At 38.3% G+C, this 18,545-nt stretch overlaps 1 protein-coding gene across 1 annotated transcript; it reads right to left on the bottom strand.

Moving 5' to 3' along the window:
• Window positions 1–468: 468 nt before the first annotated feature.
• MUCL1 (mucin like 1) lies at window positions 469–16,167 on the bottom strand. The gene is made up of 6 exons (XM_012754616.2): window positions 16,040–16,167; window positions 14,748–14,892; window positions 4,463–4,605; window positions 3,951–3,989; window positions 1,954–2,025; window positions 469–824 (listed from the first exon to the last, which is right to left on the bottom strand). The coding sequence occupies exons 3-6, from the start codon at window positions 4,518–4,520 to the stop codon at window positions 769–771; spliced, it is 225 nt and encodes a 74-aa protein (XP_012610070.1). The 5' UTR covers window positions 4,521–4,605; window positions 14,748–14,892; window positions 16,040–16,167; the 3' UTR covers window positions 469–768.
• Window positions 16,168–18,545: the final 2,378 nt, after the last annotated feature.

Here is an 18,545-nt window from a genome sequence, read left to right as displayed (position 1 = left end):
TTTTTTTATTTCAGCATATTATGGGGGTACAAATGTTAAAGATATGTATATTGCCAGTGTCTCCTTGGCCCCCTCCAGTCAAAGCTTCAAGCGTGTTTGTCCCCCAGATGGTGAGCATCACACTAATTACGGGGTCTTTATTTTTCTCACTTTGTCACAGTCACTAAATGACATTGTCTGATCTTCGTGCTTTGTAAGATTGTTTGTGTCCAACAGGAAAGCACCACTGCCCAGCAGGCAGCACCAGGTCACCTTCTCACAACTCCAAAGCCTGGAAGTGTCAAGGCAGTTTCCAGATGTCAGGAGCTGCTTTCCTGCTCACTTGTTAAATCATTGCAGATAAGAAAAAATTCTGTGTCACTTCATAGAGGAGTGTGTGGAATGAAACTGAACATTTGTCCTTGCTTTGATTAGCATATTCATGCTGGATAAATCTCTGGACTCTAATAGTATTTCCAAGATCAGTGTTTATTTCAAATTATGGAATAAAGATATGGAAAGTCCAAATATTAACAGGAACACAAGGAAGTACAAGGTAAAATTTGAAGTGTCTGTCACTGGGATTGTCTAAACATTGGACAACTACCCTACCACCTCTAAAAATTCCATCATTTTGTCTTATTCATTATTATTATCAATTCAAAAGGAGATAAATTGATGAGATGAGGGATATATAGAAGGCAAGGTAAGTAATTGGATATTACCAAAAGTTTGTCAAAAGGCCCAGCCCCTCAGGACCAGATTCAGAACACCCAGGCTGATTCTACCTCAAAGAAATCGAAAACGGAAAAACTGATAGATGTCCTGAACACAAAACCAGTAATCTGCAAGAGAAAAAAATATATTGTCATGAGGTTTGCACAAAGGATGAAGAATCTAACTTTATTTTTTGGACTATAAATAGTTACTAAATGTCAAATATCACTGAATTCAGTGGATTCAAAAAGAATATGAGATTTTAAATCCAAGAAGATAAATGATCAATTCTTGTCCTTAAAGAATTAGGATATATTCCCTACATAGAAGCCCAAGTAAGGTGGACAATTAGAGAGAAATGGAAGCCAGCTAATGCATATGGGTTTTCCCTATAATATGGCACAAAGCAATCCTCTTATAAGGGAGAACTCTGCATTTTCTAACCCATGAAACAGATTATTAGGGATATTGCCAATCATTGGCCCAGACATGAAAAATATAAAGCAAAATTTGAAGATGAAACCTCGGGATGTCAATTATTTGACCATCATTCCATCCCTTTTCTTATTGCTCATGTCCTCAAGGGAAAGTTTTTCATTGTAACTTTTCCATTTACACAACTTCAGAATATTTATTTCATAGAGTGACTGTGAGATTGAAATTCCAACAGTGGCTGCATATGTTTAGATTCAACTAATCTTGTAGTCAACGCTATGTGAAAGTTGAAAAGCAGGGAAAAATGAACCAAGAACAGTAAAACTATACCTCATGCTTAATGGATTTCCAAATTCCCAGAAATATCCTAAGTCATATTCTAAACAATCTGCCCCAGGAAAGATCGTACAGTTTACCCATTGTTAAGCTATTTTCTATTTTAAGGAAATGCTCACAAGAAAAAAAAAATTGTCTGATTTGATAAAAATATAAAACATAATCCATTACCTTGCCACATAAAGGCAGATAATTTGGTCTTACCAATGATGTTTCTATTAAATAACAATTATCCTTAATAAATGCTAACATTTCAAGATCCATCCAGATAGTATTGGAAAACTAGGAGTAACAAGCTCATGACTCCTCTGATATTTATGTGTTGACTTGATTTAAAATGCACGAGAAATTCAAAAACAATGTGAGGAAAACAGGGCGTTCATCTTATCTTTCCCTTCCTGACACCAAAAATATAGTCTCTGGGGAATAGAGAACCCAGGAAATCCAAGACTACAAAATGGAAGCAATTAGATGGAATGATCTTACCTTCTGAAAGGTTGCAAATATAACCAGAGGTATCTGCATTTACAGCAGCAGGGGAGGTTTCTTCAGGGGCAGCTGAAATTAGGAAGAAAACTTCCAGGTAAGACTTTGACTCTTCTGCAGGGAATACAATTTCTCCCACCCTGGAGTGGACCTTCATTTTTCATCCTCAATTCATTTCTGCATATGTCATCAATTCTGTCATACCAGTAGCATACCTTCCCATTTACCTCTTGCCTTATGTTCCCTGCACTGTCTTCACTAGGACAGAAAGAATTTGGGATTTCCCTCAAAGAGCAATGGCACTGACAGAAGTGATAGGCAAGTACTTTCTCCCACCCTGAGCACAAAATACCAAGTCCACATGTGGTGCTATCGACAGGACTACTCCCAGAGCAACAAGAAGATTCCTACTTGGTTGACATTCTGATGGCATCCACGGAGCAGCCTAGGACTGCGAACGTGCCATTGCAGCGTGAATGAGGACAAGCAGAGGGATAATTTCTAGTCGAGAAGAAGAGGAAGATTAAAAAGATGTATCCAATCTTAGAGTCGTATTTCCTATCTTAGCTGTAAAATAACTTCTGTCACCTTCTAGCCGGAAAGAAGTCATATTTATCGCACGCTTTGTGACAATTCAGAGGAGTTGTCACCTATTAGAAGAGTAATAGTGAGAGCCACGTTTGATTTAATGGGACAAATTGGTACACTTCTGGCAATAAGAATGAGCACATGCCCCATGAGTTATTACATGTTAAAGGACCTTATTAACAGGTATGAGAGTTATGCTTCCCTTGACCTTACACTATTGCTACTGACAAAGCCTAGGAGTCAGATTCCACATTTCTGAGTTAAACCTCCCTCAAGAACTGGATAGCTCCATCTCCAAACCCATTATTCAGCCATGCTGTCTGAGACCTCTTCAGAAAAAGAATACTGTTAAAACGGGATCCCATGTAGGGGTCTAAATTCTCCTCTATATTTTATCCCTCTACTCACACTCATTCAAATGACAATGGGACTTGTGCATTCCATGGGAAGGCATCAGAATGTCAGGTTACCATGAATTCACTTATTGCTCCTGGGCAGTAGTCCTGTGAGTAGCACCACATGTCACTTGTTTTCTGTGCTCATGCCTAGGGCAAGGAACATGCCTATCTCTGCAGTTGTTGTCATTGCCCTTGGGGGAAAATCCCAAATTCACTCTTCCCAGCAAGGCCAACAAAGGGAAAAGTGAAGATAGGGCATGTGGCCCACAATGAGATGCCTAGTTGGAGTCAATGTCCTTTGACCAATGGATGCAAATCTCCAAACTGTGGAGGATGAATATAGAGATCCTCATAACTCATACATGAACATAACACACACAGCATATAATGCACAGGACCCTTCGAAAGAAACCCAAGAATGACCAGGGACTTTGATCGACAACCTTGGTTTTCAGGTCAGAGAGAGGAAACAAACATTACCCTTAGAATTAGACATTATACACCATTAGAAAAGCAAACTCAGAATCCTACTTCTACCAGACCCCTGTATTCCACATTCCATACACCACTTTCATTTGCAGTCCAAATGCTTCATTTTATATCACTTTTAAAATTACAATCTCTTACTTTATTCTGTGACCCACTGGTCTCTGTTTACAGTAGCAATATTCAGTCCTTCAGTTTATTAAAGACTTTACACGCATCAGCCAAAAATTCTCAGGCTTCAACATCACACCTCATGAACTAGTGCCACTGTCTGAGGAGCAATGAGGAAGTCCACAATTTACATAAGTCTATGTCCTAGATTTTGTATTGTCTATCAACATATAAGATATAAATAGGTTAACTGTGTGCATAATGCACGTTAGTATAAGGAATACAGCCTTCTCAGGCTTCTGTTTGGGATTCGTTACAACTTAGAATAGCCACATGCAAGCTGATTATATGCCATGAGCTGGAAATGGAAAACAGTCATTGCAGGAAGGAGATGAAGTTCAAGTTCAGTCTCACCAGTAGCAGAGGTGTCAGATGGAGCAGCTGTCGCATCCTCTGAAAGAGAAGAAGGAAAAATAGGATGAAAGATGATAACCAGTTGTGAGGTGCAGGGAAGAGAATGTGGACAGTATTTAAACTTTCACAATGGAAGAACCTCAGTCCTTGGTGCAGAAATTGAAGGTGAACACATGCACAGGTAATGTAAAACACGTGAAATACCATAGAGAAGTAACGTGGTCATATGTCCTTTAGTAAAATAAACCTCTGATTACCTTCTAAACTTATTTTATTGACAATAGCAATAAAATTGTATTCTATGGTTATTAAGATTTGACTGAATTAGGATATTCCTATGGGAGGAATCAACTCCACCTTGTACAGCCAGTCAAAAAGTGGTAGAACAAATTAGGGGAGTGGATGTAAGGAGGTGCAGCATTCTAGGCACCTGCAAGTACAATCAGCAGAGAGTGGCTATTTTTACGGACTACTATTTCAAACCTCATGTTTAGGTAAGTGTCCTTACTTACGGCCAGAGAGCAAGATGGTAGAAACTCCCACCAGTACTAGCATTGCCAAAAACTTCATGGTGGTGAATTGAAGACCCAGGAGCACAAACAAGAATGCTTCGGAGTCCAAGGGTAGGCAAATGCTGACTCCAGGATTCCACAGCCTGACAATATATAGGCAGAAAACACCAATGAGAAGCTGCCAGACCAGAATCTAGGATGGTTAATGCCAGAAATTGTTGTGGCACAGAGAAACAACTAGAAAATCAACAGCATTGCTAGAGGCCTTTTGGAAAGGTTTTGAGTTCAGATCCTTGATTCAACTCAAGACTTGTGCATATTAAATATTTTCCAGGCAGTAACTTCACTTTCAGGCTTCCTCTTACTTGTGGGGTTGAGTGTCTCCATGAATTCAATCTCTTCTGTCAAGGTAGGGATGACTTCATTATCAGACGTCCTGATATCTGCAGTGCTCCTTTCATAGACATTAGGAGGTAGAAACTTACAGAGTGCTTAACCTTCTGTCTCCTCATAAGGGAATAATTAGGGCAGAGCAGCCTAGTCCAAAGACCATCCTGTGTACATCAAGCTGTGTATTCTTCAAGCCATGGGTACCTCCTGTACGTGTTGTTAGGCTCATCTGACACTGATACACAGTGAGTCCAATACTTATCTAAAGAACAACATTTAACCTCCCCAGTTTAAAGCAATTATTGTGTAAATATTTTAGATTAGAGGTTAAGAAGATAGAAAACTGAACTAACATTTGTCAATTAGTGCATCCAATGAATCAATTCATTCACTCAACAAGTATTAATTGAGCATTATTATGTGACAGGAGCAATGCTGGACATTTGAGAAATAGCAGAAGGTAAAGTACAAAAAAACTTCATGACATGTATCATATTGTATATTTCATAAATTAAGAGGTCAGAAAAGGAAAAAGATAATGCCTTATATTTGAGGTGATAAAGTCTAATAGAAAATAAGAAAGAAAAAAGGGAGTAATGTTGTAGATGGAAAGTGGGGTGTAATTTTAGATAAGGTGACCAAAGAGGGCATTAGTGGAAAACATGGCCTTTGCACAGAGATTTAAGAGGCTGAGAAATCAACCATGTAGTATGTTTAGATAGTGCATTGGGAAAAAACACAACGTGAGTGCACGTGCATTATTGTCTTCCAGGTTTCTCCGTTGCTGTTGAGTAGAGCCAGCACTGCACCAAGGCATGCCCAACTACACGACCTTTGTTGTAATGGACCCAAGATACTAAGTAAACACAAAAAAGGAGATAAATCCCCACATTTACAGCATAACCAAGTGATATACCCAATCAAGGCTTCCGAGGGGTGCTGTACGTCTGGAATGCCCAGAATGATGAGGAATTCACTGTGTATTAAAGACTTCCCTGTTGTTCAATGTCTCTCATTGCTCCAAAGTTCTTCCTGTTCATACAGAGTATATCTTTTTCTTAGATCTCTATTAGCTGGGATAGCACTAAACATCTATCTATTTCTCTGTTTATTGGATCATCTACCTGGAAATAACAGTCAATTCACTTGCCAAGAGATGCTATAGGGTCACCATCAGTTGAACGGAAAAATGGAAAATGAGAGAATTGTCTTGAACCTCTGAAAGGCAAGCATGTGTCCTTGTCATAGTCAATCTCACATCTGCCATGAAGCATTGAGTCGTCATAACATGGTGAGGAGATAGTGTAAAGCAATGCTAAAAAAATCAAATAAAAGCATATTCTCAATGGAAAGGCAAAGGGAGAAATATTAAAAGGACATAAAGACAAGGAAGAAAGACTTACATGACAGATATTTTCTGATTAAAGATAACATGAAATAAATCCTATATCTAGTCACACAAAGCCTCCAGAAAAAAAAAAAGACACAAATTGGATGCTATTCTAGGGGATGGTTCCTTACTGGGAGCTCACTATATGTCCTCTTCAGTGAAGAGAGCCAGCAGACAGACTTACCTAAGGCAGTGATTGACTGGTTGAGATTAAACATGTATATCTGTTAAGGTCCACTTGGGAGAGAGAAGCCACACAGTGCCTTAAAAAGAAAAAGTTTGATATAAAGAAATACTAAAGTCTAATAAAAGAGTATGAGGAAACTACTTGAAAGCCCAGGGATAAAGAAGAATGTCCAAGAAAGGACAACCATGGACAGGGGCCTCCTCCCTAAGGCAGGTGCTCAGAACTCACTGGAGAAGCAGCCTTCCGCATAGCAGAGAAGTTTGCTGCTTTGACCAGGCTGAAGCTGGTCTGCAGCTGCTGTGCAATCCGAGATCCATCACCCAGAGAGTACACGTGGGAACAGACAATAGTAAGTTGTAGCCTCGGTGTGCAGAGGGGAGTGGGCTCAGGGTGTAGCTGGGCCTCCTGGGACCTGTGACAACTTTGAGGTCTTATTTGGCTGAAATTATTAGATTTGGATAATATTATGCTCAAATTCTCTGTTTTTAGTATTATTATTTGCAGTGGAATCTAAAATTTAATTGTAGTGTATCACGTGAATATATAAAATCTACTCAGAAATAATATCTTTTTTGATAAAATAAACAGCATTACATATATTGGATATGTTGTAAGAAAATTAGACTGAGTCTTCCAAACATCTATACACATCTATACTCCATTTTTGTGGCAACTGTCAAATATTATGTAACATAGTTTATTTAAAGCCATGTATTTTAGATATAACAAAATGTTATCTGTCTCTCTCTATATATGTATACACTACATACTAGTATATGTAATTAAAAAGTAAAATTAAGTACATAATGCATCTCCAAAATTTTTTACCACTGCTCTTTCACATCACTAGATTACTTTGGGATTTTCTTTATAAAAATCAAAATAGAAGCGTAGCTACAAAAAAGGGGGGGGGCTCCAGATCTACCAAGACAGTAAGATAATTGCCATTATTACTTGGTAAATACACATTCCTAAAACATATTTTGCATATATGAACACACAGTTATTTGTCTATACTCCTCCATGCCTAATACTCCATACTATCACTGCCACAACTACCAAAAAGTAACAATTAAGTAAATTTTTCCATGTTTCCATTACCACAGGCAAATATGTGTAGATGCCAATGACCATATATTTGTGTCCGTGTCCTTAAAAATGCTGTTCCAAAATGTCATTATGTTATAGACCACTTTTTCTTGTTTGTACCCTCAACACTGGTACTTAAAATTCTATGTCAGTCCCTGTATGTCTGTTTCATCCTTTTCAGTGGCTTTCATAATGTACTCTAGTAATACCTGTTCATAGGGATACAGATCATTTCAATTTTTTGCCTTCACCAAATCATGAAACCATTGATATGCTTTTAAATGGACCCTAATTTACAAAGGTACTATATCTATGTTATATATCTCCAGAGGTTTTTCAGTATTATCATATGAATATATGTGTGTGTGTGTGTGTGTATATATATATATATATATATATATATATATATATATATATATACACTTTGATACATGTTATCAAACTGGTTTCAGGAAAGTCTCCAAGACTTAAAATAATAGAAACAAATAGTAAGAGCATATTTTTATGGCCACTTCTCAGTGAGCAGTAAATATCATCTCAATGTAATTATGCCAATCTGATAGGTTAGAGGCAATATTTGTTATATCAATTGCATTTACTTGATTACAGTAAGTTTGAGCATATTGCATATATTTGAGAACTTGAATTTCCTATTCCAAGATATCCATATTCTAATCTTTTTATCTATTGTGTTACCTGCTTGTATCTTCTTACAGACCCTGAGATTATAAGAAATATTAACATATTATCTTGTATAAATATCAGTTTCCAATCTAACATTTTATTTTGTTCATAATTTTTTATTAAATCTTTGAAATTCAAATAGAACTATCACTTTTATTATAATTTCTATAGTGAAGAATCTGTAAGAGATGCAACTGGGTCATGTTATTCCTTTGACAAGTTGATATTCCTCTATGCTAAGAACATATCTACTGTTAATCCCCAGACTTACCCAATGATCACAAAACTATCTCTAGTCATCCCTGCACGCGCCAGTGGAGAGCATATTAAAAGGGCAGACGGGCCCTGAGGGGAAAGCAGCAAAGAAGCCCCGCCCTGAAGAGAGGTCTTAGCATCAGAGACTCAGTCCATCCAGACCCCTCACTGGTCGGCACGCGCCACATAGAGGTGGGAGCACCTGCTGCAGTCCTGAACTGGGATGGGCAAGGACACATGGGTTTCAACAAAACAAGATACAACTGAACACAGACCAGCCAGAGGTTTAGATATTGAATTTTTAGAAAAAGAATTGAGGTGAAGGGAAGACCTGGGATAATTTGAGGCAAAATAGAATTTTGTGTTAGGACCAAAAGGTAAGATTTCTTCCTGTGATCAGGTCAACAGAGCTGAGGCACACACAGGGCTGTGCAGTGAGTGTCCAGCATTTAAATCTGAATGTGTGCACCACACACGATATATACAATAAGGTTGTTTCTACTATTTATCAGTACATATGATTTCTGCCAAATATCATTGCCAATCAATCTAGACTTCATTATTATGAATATAAGGAAGCCTTAAATGTCTATCAAACTACAGTAAGCCCCAAATTACAGATATACAACTTGATTCTACTTACCTCATAGTACTTATCATTATCTGATATTTGCTTGTCTCTTTCTTTATTTTCTCTGATTGTTGGCTTTCTACCTGCCCTCTCAATAAATAAGTTCTGTGAGTTAAAAAACAAAAATTTGCTTTGTTCTACACGATGACACAAAACCTGTAAGAGTGCCAAGCACCTAGTCAGTTCTTGTTACATGTGAGTTAACTAGAAGAATCAATGAATGAATATATGCAATTCAAATCAAAGAATAAGACAAAGAGGGAAGACTTTATTAAACTATTGGGAAGAGAGAATATGTCTCTGAAACATAAGAAGTCAGCACAATGTGGATTAGATTGTGAAAGGTAAAAGCTCAGGCTACGATTGTGAGCTAGCATATAAAATAGACGAGGAAAGTTTAGGCAGGTAGGAAAGCTATAATCAGAATGAACAAGGAAAGGAGTCAAACTCAATACTCTTATTGTCACAAAATCCTGGATGTACAAAGAATATATAAAAAAATAACAACAGTATGCACTTCGAGGTGAAGGTAGGAGGTCTACAAGCAAGTGAAGCACAGTCATTACGCAGATGTCATTAGTAAACAACACAAATTACTTCCTGTAATGATATGCACATGTCCTGGTTCATTATTTTACTCTAAGGAAAGGTCTCCCTTGAAGCACAAATTTGTTCAACCATTGGTTTTTCATAGTTACGGAAAAGAACTTCCAATCTTTCTTCTACTTATCATGCTTTTCCTAGTACACGGTCATCCCCCTCACTGCTGTGTACCCATTTCCCATCACTGCCTGTCTTCTTCCCACTAATACTGAAGGCTCCTCAAAGTGGGAAACCCAGAACAAACCACAAAATGCTCCTGCATGAAGTAAAACAATCAGAAGAGTGACATTTCTAACTTCACCTTTCTTTTGTGGTCGTTATGAGACTATCACACTCTTTCTTTTTCCTATATCATTTGTTGCATTCTTTTCCTTTTTCTGAATTTGCAGCTTTTCCTCCTCTTTTTCTAAATGTCTATATGTCTTTCTAAAGTTCAGTTGATTGCCTGGTCCCATCAGCCTTTAGCACACGGCTATAACTGCTAACACGGTTTCTTCTTTATTTACATAAAATGTGAAAGCTATATGCAACATTCTCAGGCTTCCAAGACTTGTTTCCTGGAAAACTGAACATAATTTCACTCTGTGAGTCTCCTCACTAACACTTTGGGAAACATTCTTTCAAGTACAGTGTCAGGCTCACTCTGGAATACTTAAAGGGAGCCTCCTTCCTCCTCTTCACCGTTCTCTACCCTCACACTTAGCAGATCAGTCTTTGATGATCACCCTACCCTTCTGGACATTGACAACTCTTGTACAGCAAGAGTCTCCTTCCTGACATATTAAATCTGTATCATTCTAAATTTGGTGCCAGATGGACCTTGACACATCTAATGGAGCCTCCTTCTCCCTGCAGCTCACCTCCCTCTGCCCTAACACGTTACCAGTCTTTGATCAGCACACATGCTGGGTATTTATTTTGAATATTGTGCAACATTTATTCAGAAACTTACATAAGCTTCTAGGACATTCTGGTAGTTTTTACCTGGCATAACTTGTGATCTAGTCAACACTCTTGTCAAATAAAGCATTACAGTCTTTGATAAAATAAACAGATTCTGGGTTGATTGGAATTCATGCCAAAACCTCAAGAACAGAGCATTTTATTAGATATTATTCAATATCCTCTAAGTAGTGCTCTGGCTGGAAAAGCATAAGTTGAAGTCAATTGTCAGAAATAATTAAATAATCCCCAAATGAGGCACACTTTATTTATTAAAAATGGGGATGGAAATGTATTCCTCAATTTGTCAATGTCATCCAAAACAAAGATAGCTTAAAAATTGTTGCCAGATAAAATACAGTTATATGAACTAAACAGTGTGGTTTGTGACAAGGATTTACAATTATACTATGGAAAAAATAGAGAGGCAAGGTCAGAAATATACAGTGATGGAATTTAAAGCCAAAGTAAAGAAAAGATGGACCTTTAAAAGAATGTTTACAGGGAAATTGGAGATTTATAGAGAAAACAATAAATACTAACCACTGCTTCACTGGATACACTAAAATAAATTACAAATAGATAATTTACCTAAATAATGCATATAAAAATTTATTTGCAGGGGATGTGAAGTTCAAGTTACTGTAGGGAACTGAGCGTTTGAGGTGGAAGGAAAAGCCTGGCAGGAACACAGGGATGAAGGTGCAGAGGTGAAGGGGAACATATTGAAGGATTCAAGGGAGCTGAAGACAAGATCCAAGGTGTTAAGAGGATAAAGGGGAAACAGAAGCAGTAAGAAGAGAGAAGCTTTAGGGAGCCAATTTAGGGAGATTATAATAAGTTTCCTAAGAGGCCAATAAAATTCCAAATTAGCTTCAGGAAAATCCTGTCAACAAGAAGGAAGTAGACAGACTGGTGGAGCATATAGGCAGCAGGAGTTCAAGAAGGAAGTTTCACTGTAACCAAAATGTCTAAAAAAAAAAAAATTGTTAATGGGAGGTGAACAGGTGGAAGAGGGGAGAAGGGGAAGGGTACCACTTTCATGGTGGGTGGAGGGCGCACCACTTGAAGACTGAACATGCTTGAAGCTCTGACAGAGCGGGATGGGGAGGGGGGCAGAGGCAAGATATGTAACCCTAACAATATTTGTACTCACAGAATTTGGGGAAAAAAAATAAATATATATATATAAAAAAAAAGAAGGAAGTTTCACCCTACTGAAAAGTTCCCATGAGAGAGAGACAGGATAAAATAGACAGAAAAGAGAGGCCTCTCAAAGAGCCAAGAAAATTTTCCTGTTCAAGACAAAGATCCAGGAAAAAATCTTTCTGCCCACCTGGTCAGGAATATTCCCCACTCAAGACAGAGAGCAAGAGCTAGGAAGAGAGACTTCTGACCCAGCAGGCATCTTTCAAACAAAGAAGCCTAGGCCTCTACCCCAGCTCCTCTTTCCTGGGACTCACCTAGTTTCTTATAAACAGCTGCTTATAACCGCACTTCTTCAAACAAAGAAACTTGGGACTCTAATGCAGTTTCTTGAGTATTCTCAGAATCTTAAGCGTCAAAATCTGTCCTTATCCGTTTCAATGAACTGTCATCCACACTAAGGGCTCAGGAATCTGTCTTGCCAAAGGATCACTGTTCAATCCGTCAGAATTGAAGATAAAAGATTGAAAGGCACACATGTAATGATGAGAGACAGGGGACACAATGGTGACTCTGATTCTATTCAAGTCACAGACACCATAGCTATTAAAGAAAAAATTATTTCTGTTAAAGAATGGTAAAGTAGACTTTATTCAAGGGAGAATTATCATGATGGGAATAAGCACCACTGCAATGGGTTTCACAACATGTAGAACATAGGCTACACCATGACTAAGTAGAATTTCTCCTAGGTATGCAAGGTTCCTTCAATATATGAAAGTCAATAAATGTGAATCATTATATTAAAGAAACAAAGACACAAACCATGTGATAATAGCAGGAAAATGATTTTACAAAACCTATAACATTCATGATAAAACAGAAAGCAATGCTGAACAAGATAGGAATAGAAGGAAACTTGTTCAAGCTGGTAAAAGACATATACAAAGCACATACCCCTAACATTATATTTAATTGTGAAAGACTGGAAGCACTTTCTTTAAAATCAAAAAAAATAATTTCCACTCACTGTTTTAGAGCATCTAGAAAAGGAAATTTGGCAAGAAGAAGAAATAGAAGCTATCAATACAGAAAAGAAAGAAATAAAACTACCTCTATTTGCAGATAACGTGACATTGAATATATAAAATGCTGAAGAATCCAGTAAAAAAAAAATTTAGAACTAATAAGCAAGTTCAGCAATGTTTCAAAATTTGTAATCAATACTAAAAAATCAATTGTATTTATAAACACCATCAATGCACAATCCAAAGTGAAAGTAAGAAAACTATTTTATTCACAATAGCATCAAAAAGAATAAAGTACTTAGAAATATATTTAACAAAAAAATGTGTGCTAGTTAACTTTTGGTGTCAGCTTGACTGGATTAGGGATTGGATTAAGGAAACTGATGAAGTATTATTTCTGGATGGGTCTGTGAGGGTGTTTCAGAAGAGATTACCATATGAGTCAGTGGCCTGAAAGGGGGAAGATCTACCATCAAATGTGGTTGGGTAACACCCAATTGGCTGGGGGCCCAGACAGAACGGAAAGGCAGAGGAAAGGCAAATTATCTTTTTTATTTTCTTTTCTTTTTTTCGTGACAGAGTCTTACTCTAATTGCCCCGGCTAGACTGCCGAGACGTCAGCCTAACTGGCTGTAACCTCAAACTCCTGGACTCAAGCAATCCTTCTGCCTTACCCTCCCGGTTAACTGGGACCACAGGTATGAGCCACCATGTCCAGCTAATTTTTTCTATATATTTTTAGTTGGCCAATTTAATTATTTCTATTTATAGTAGAGACAGGGTCTCACAATAGCTCAGGCTTGTTTCGATCTCCTATCCTTGAGTGATCCACCCACTTAGGCCTCCAAGAGTGCTAGGATTCCAGGCATGAGCCATGGTGCCTGGCCAAAAAAGGCAAATTCTCTTCCTCTCTCTCTCTCTCTTCTCAATGTATCAGATACCCAGCACTATGCCTGAGTTACCTCTTTCAGGTCCCACCCCAGTTAGAAGCAGAGAAGTGGAAGAGAACTTATGAAGTGCCTCTAACAACACACACTGCATTCAAATTCTCAGGAGGAAACCTTGGGTCCATGATACCAGAGTACAGAAGTGTCCCATGGAAGAAGCAAACTAACTCTCCCAGTGGATGGGCTAGCATTTAGGCTATCTAAATGCTAATATCTTCCATAACCTTTCTTTTGTTATTTGTCTTGTCTAAGGATGGAGGACAACTTCTTAGTGAGTTTTCCTGGGTTATCACCTTTTCTGCTGAGCTATCTCACTGCTGAGTTTGCCATCCTAGACCTTGTTTGATGCATGTATTCCTGTATATGATTTCCAAATTTACAGAAGCCAGTCTCTCTGATCACTGACAGGGTGCAACTAATAGCCCCATGCTCAGAGGTCCCATATTTCTTTCTTGCCCAGCCCTGTATGAGACATCACATCTCATACTAAATGACCTTGGCTGACCTTGGTGCTTTGTAAGATTGTTTGTGTCCAACAGGAAAGCACCACTGCCCAGCAGGCAGCACCAGGTCACCTTCTCACAACTCTGAAGCCTGCAAGTGTCAAGGCAATACAGGAGGTGCCCCACTTCTCACCTGTAAAATCATTGCAGATAAGGAAAAAATTCTGTGTCCTTTGATAGAAGAGTGTGGTGGAATGGAACTGAACATTTGTCCTTTGTTTTGATTAGCATATTCATACTGGATGAATCTCTAGCCTCTAATAGTATGTCCAAGATCAGTGTTCATTTTAAAATATTGAATATATATATAGAAAGTGGAATAATTAACAGGAACACAAGGAAATACCAGTTAAAATTTGAAGTGTCTGTCACTCTATTGTCTAAACATTGGACAACTACCCCACTACACGTAAAAATATATCATTTATATGTTATTCATTATTATTATCAATTCAAAGGAAGATAAATTGATGATATGAGAGATATATACCTGGCAAAGTAAGTAATTGGATGTTATCAAAGGAAGGTTTGTTTTAGCCCAGCCCTGCAGGACCAGATGCAGAACGCCCAGGCTGATGCTACCTCAGCCGTATATCTTAAAAATGAGAAGATCTTCTTAGCACATATCAAGAAATCTGCAAGAGAAAAAAATATATTGTCATTAGGTTTGCACAAAGGATGAAGAATCTAACTTTATTGTTTGGATTCTAAATAGGTACTAAGTGCCAAATATCACTGAAATCTGTGGATTCAAAAGGAACATGAGATTTTAAATCCAAGAAGATAAATGACCAATTCCTATCCTTAAAGAATTAGGATATGTAACCTGAAATGAAAGCCCAAGTAAGTTGGACAATCAGAGAGAAATGGAAGTCAGCTAATACATATGGGTTTTCCCTATAATATGGCACAAAGCAATCCTCTGATAAGGGAGAACTCTGCATTTTCTCACCCATACTACAGATCATTGAGGAAAGTGCCAAGCAGTGGCCCAGACATGAAAAAGTAGAAAGCAATATTTCAAGAGGAAACTTCAGGATGTCCATTATTTGACCATCATTCCAATCCCTTTTATTATTGTTCATGTTCTCAAGGGAAAGTTTATCATTACAAATTTTCCATTTACACATCTTCAGAATATCTATTTCATAGAGTGACTTTGAGATTTAAATTACAACATGTATGTGAATTTTAGAACACAGTGGCTGCATATGTTTAGATTCAACTAATCTGGTAGTCATTGCTATGTGAAAGTTGAAAAGCAGGGAAAATAAACCATTATCAGAAAAACTATACCTGATCCTTAATGGATTTCCAAATTCCCAGAAATATCCTAAGTCATATTCAAAAGAATCTGCCCCAGAAAAAAATCATAAAGTTCACCCACTGTTAAGCTATTTTCTATTTTGGGGAAATTCTCACAAGGAAAAGAAGAATTGTCTGTTTCAAAAAAATATAAAACATAATCCATTACCTTGCCACAAAAAGGCACATAATTTGGTGTTAGCAATGATGTTTCTATTAAAGAACAATTATCCTTGATAAATGCTAACATTTCAAGATCTATCCAAGTAGTATTGGAAAACTAGGTGTAACAAGCTTATGGTTTCTCTGATATTAATCTGTTGACTTGACTTAGAAATTTGAAAACAGTGTGAGAAAAACAGGACGTTTCTCTTATCTTCTCCCTCCCCGACACCAAAAATATAGTCTCTGGTGGAATAGAGAACCCAGAAAATCCAGGAGTCACATAAAGGAAGCAATTAGATGGAATGGTCTTACCTTCTGAAAGGTTGCAAATATAACCAGAGGTATCTGCATTTACAGCAGCAGGGGAGGTATCTTCAGGGACGGCTGAAATTAGGAAGAAAAGTTCCAGGTAAGACTTTGATTCTTCTGCAGGGAACACAATTTCCCCCACCCAGGAGTGGACCTACATTTTTCATCCTCAATTCATTTCTGCATCTGTCATCAATTCTGTCATAACTTTGGCCTACCTTCCAACTTTCCTCTTGACTCATCTTCCCTGCACTGTCCTTGCTAGGACAGAAAGAATTTGGGATTTCCCTCCAAGAGCAATGGCACTGACTGAAGACATAGGCAAGTACTTTCTCCCACCCTGAGCACAAAAGACCAAGTCCACATGTGGTGCTATCCACGGGACTACTCCCAGAGCAACAGGAAGATTCCTCATGGCCTGACATTCTGATGCCGTCCACGGAGCAGCCTAGGACTGCAGACGTGCCACTGCCGCTTGAATGAGAAGAAGCAGAAGGATAAATTCTAGAGGAGAAGAGGAAGAAGATTCAGAAGATGTATCCTATCCTAGAGTCATATTTCCTATCTTAACTGTGAAATACTTTCTGTCACCTTCTAGCCTGAAACGATGTCATATTGATCGCACGCACCCTTTGTGAAAACTCAGACTGCACATAATAGAGGAGTGATTGTGAGAGCCGCATTCGATATAATGGGACAAATCAGTACACTTCTGGCAGTAAGAATGACCACATGCTCCATGAATTACTACATGTTCAAGGAACTGAGTAAGAATTATGAGAATTATCATTCCCTTGATCTTACATCAAAGCTACTGACAAAGCCCAGGAAGTCAGACTCCACATTTGTGTATTAAACCTCCCTCAAAAACTGGATAGCTCCTTCTCAAAACCCATACTTCAGCTTGCTGTCTCAGGCCTCTTCAGAGAAAGAACACTGTTAAAACGGGACCCCATGTAGGGATCTAAATTCTCCTCTAAAATTTATCCTTCTACGGACCATCATTCAAGTTACAATGGGACTTGTGCAACCCGAGTTTATTCTGTGGGAAGGCATCAGAATGTCCGTTTACCAGGAATTCACTTATTGCTTCTGGGCAGTAGTCCTGTGAGTAGCACCACACGTGGACTTGGTCTTCTGTCTTCATGCCTAAGACAAAGTACATGCCTATCTCTGCAGTCATTGCCATTGCCCTTGGGGGGAAACCCCTAATTCACTATTTCCAGCAAGAATCAGGAAGGGGAGAATGAAGATAGAACACTTGGCCCACAGTGTGATGCCTGACTAGAGTCAATGTCCTGTGACTAAAGGAGGAATGTCTCCAAACTGTGGAGGATCAAAAGAGACAGGTTCGTAACTAATACATGAACATGACACACACACAGTATACAACACACAGGCACCTTTGGAGAAACCCAAGAATGACCAGGTGGTTTGATCGACATCCTTGATTTTTAGGTCAGAGAGGGGTAACAAATATCACCCTTAGAATAAGATATTATACACCATTAGAAAGAGCAAACTCAGAATCCTTCTTCTACCAGACCCCTGTATTCCACATCCCACACACCACCTTCATTTGCAGTACAAATGTTTCATTTCATATCACTTTTAAAATTACAATCTGTTATTTCATTCTCTGACCCACTGGTCTGTTGCTTACACTGGATATATAAATTCAGTCGTTTGGTTTATTAAAGACTTTCCATGCATCTGCCAAAACTTCTCAGGCCTCAACATCACACTTCATGCACTTGTGCCACTGTCTGAGGAGCACTGAGGAAGTCCACAATTTACATGAGTCTATGTCCTAGATTTCATATTGTCTAACAATGTATGAGAGATAACTAGGTTAACTATGTTCACAATGCACGCTAGTATCAGGAATACAGCCTTCTCAGGCTTCTGTTTAGGATTCCTTACAACTTAGAATATCCACATGCAAGCTGATTATTTGCCATGAGCTGGAAATGGAAAACAGTCATTGCAGAAATCAAATGAAGTTCAAGTGCAATCTCACTACTAGCAGTAGTGTCAGATGGAGCAGCTATTTTCGTATCTTCTTGAAAGAGAAGAAGGAAAAATAGGATGGAAGATAAACACCACTTTTGAGGGTGGAGGGAAGAGAGAATTTGGACAGTATTTCAACTTTCACAATGGAAGAACCTCAGTCTTTTGTGTAGAAATTGAAGATGAACACATGCACAGGTAACGTAAAACACATGAAAACCCACAGATAATCTAACATGTGGTCATATTTCCTTTCCTGAAATAAACCTCTGATTACCTTCTTTTTTTTTTTATTACTTCATATTATGGGGGCACAAATATTGTTAGGGTTACATATCTTGCCCCTGCCCCCCCCACCTCACTATGCCACAGCTTCTAGTGTGTCCAGACTCCAGGTGGTGCACACTGCACCCACCGTGTAAGTACATACACTTCCCCTCCCCTTTCTACCTGCCCACTGCCTGATTACAGATTTTTTTTTCAGACATTTTGGTTACAA

The sequence above is a fragment of the Microcebus murinus genome, chromosome 10 (assembly GCF_040939455.1).
Source record: "Microcebus murinus isolate Inina chromosome 10, M.murinus_Inina_mat1.0, whole genome shotgun sequence".
Lineage (NCBI taxonomy): Eukaryota > Metazoa > Chordata > Mammalia > Primates > Cheirogaleidae > Microcebus > Microcebus murinus.
The sequence above is the reverse complement of the archived record's forward strand: the minus strand, read 5'-3'. Positions and strand labels throughout refer to the sequence as shown.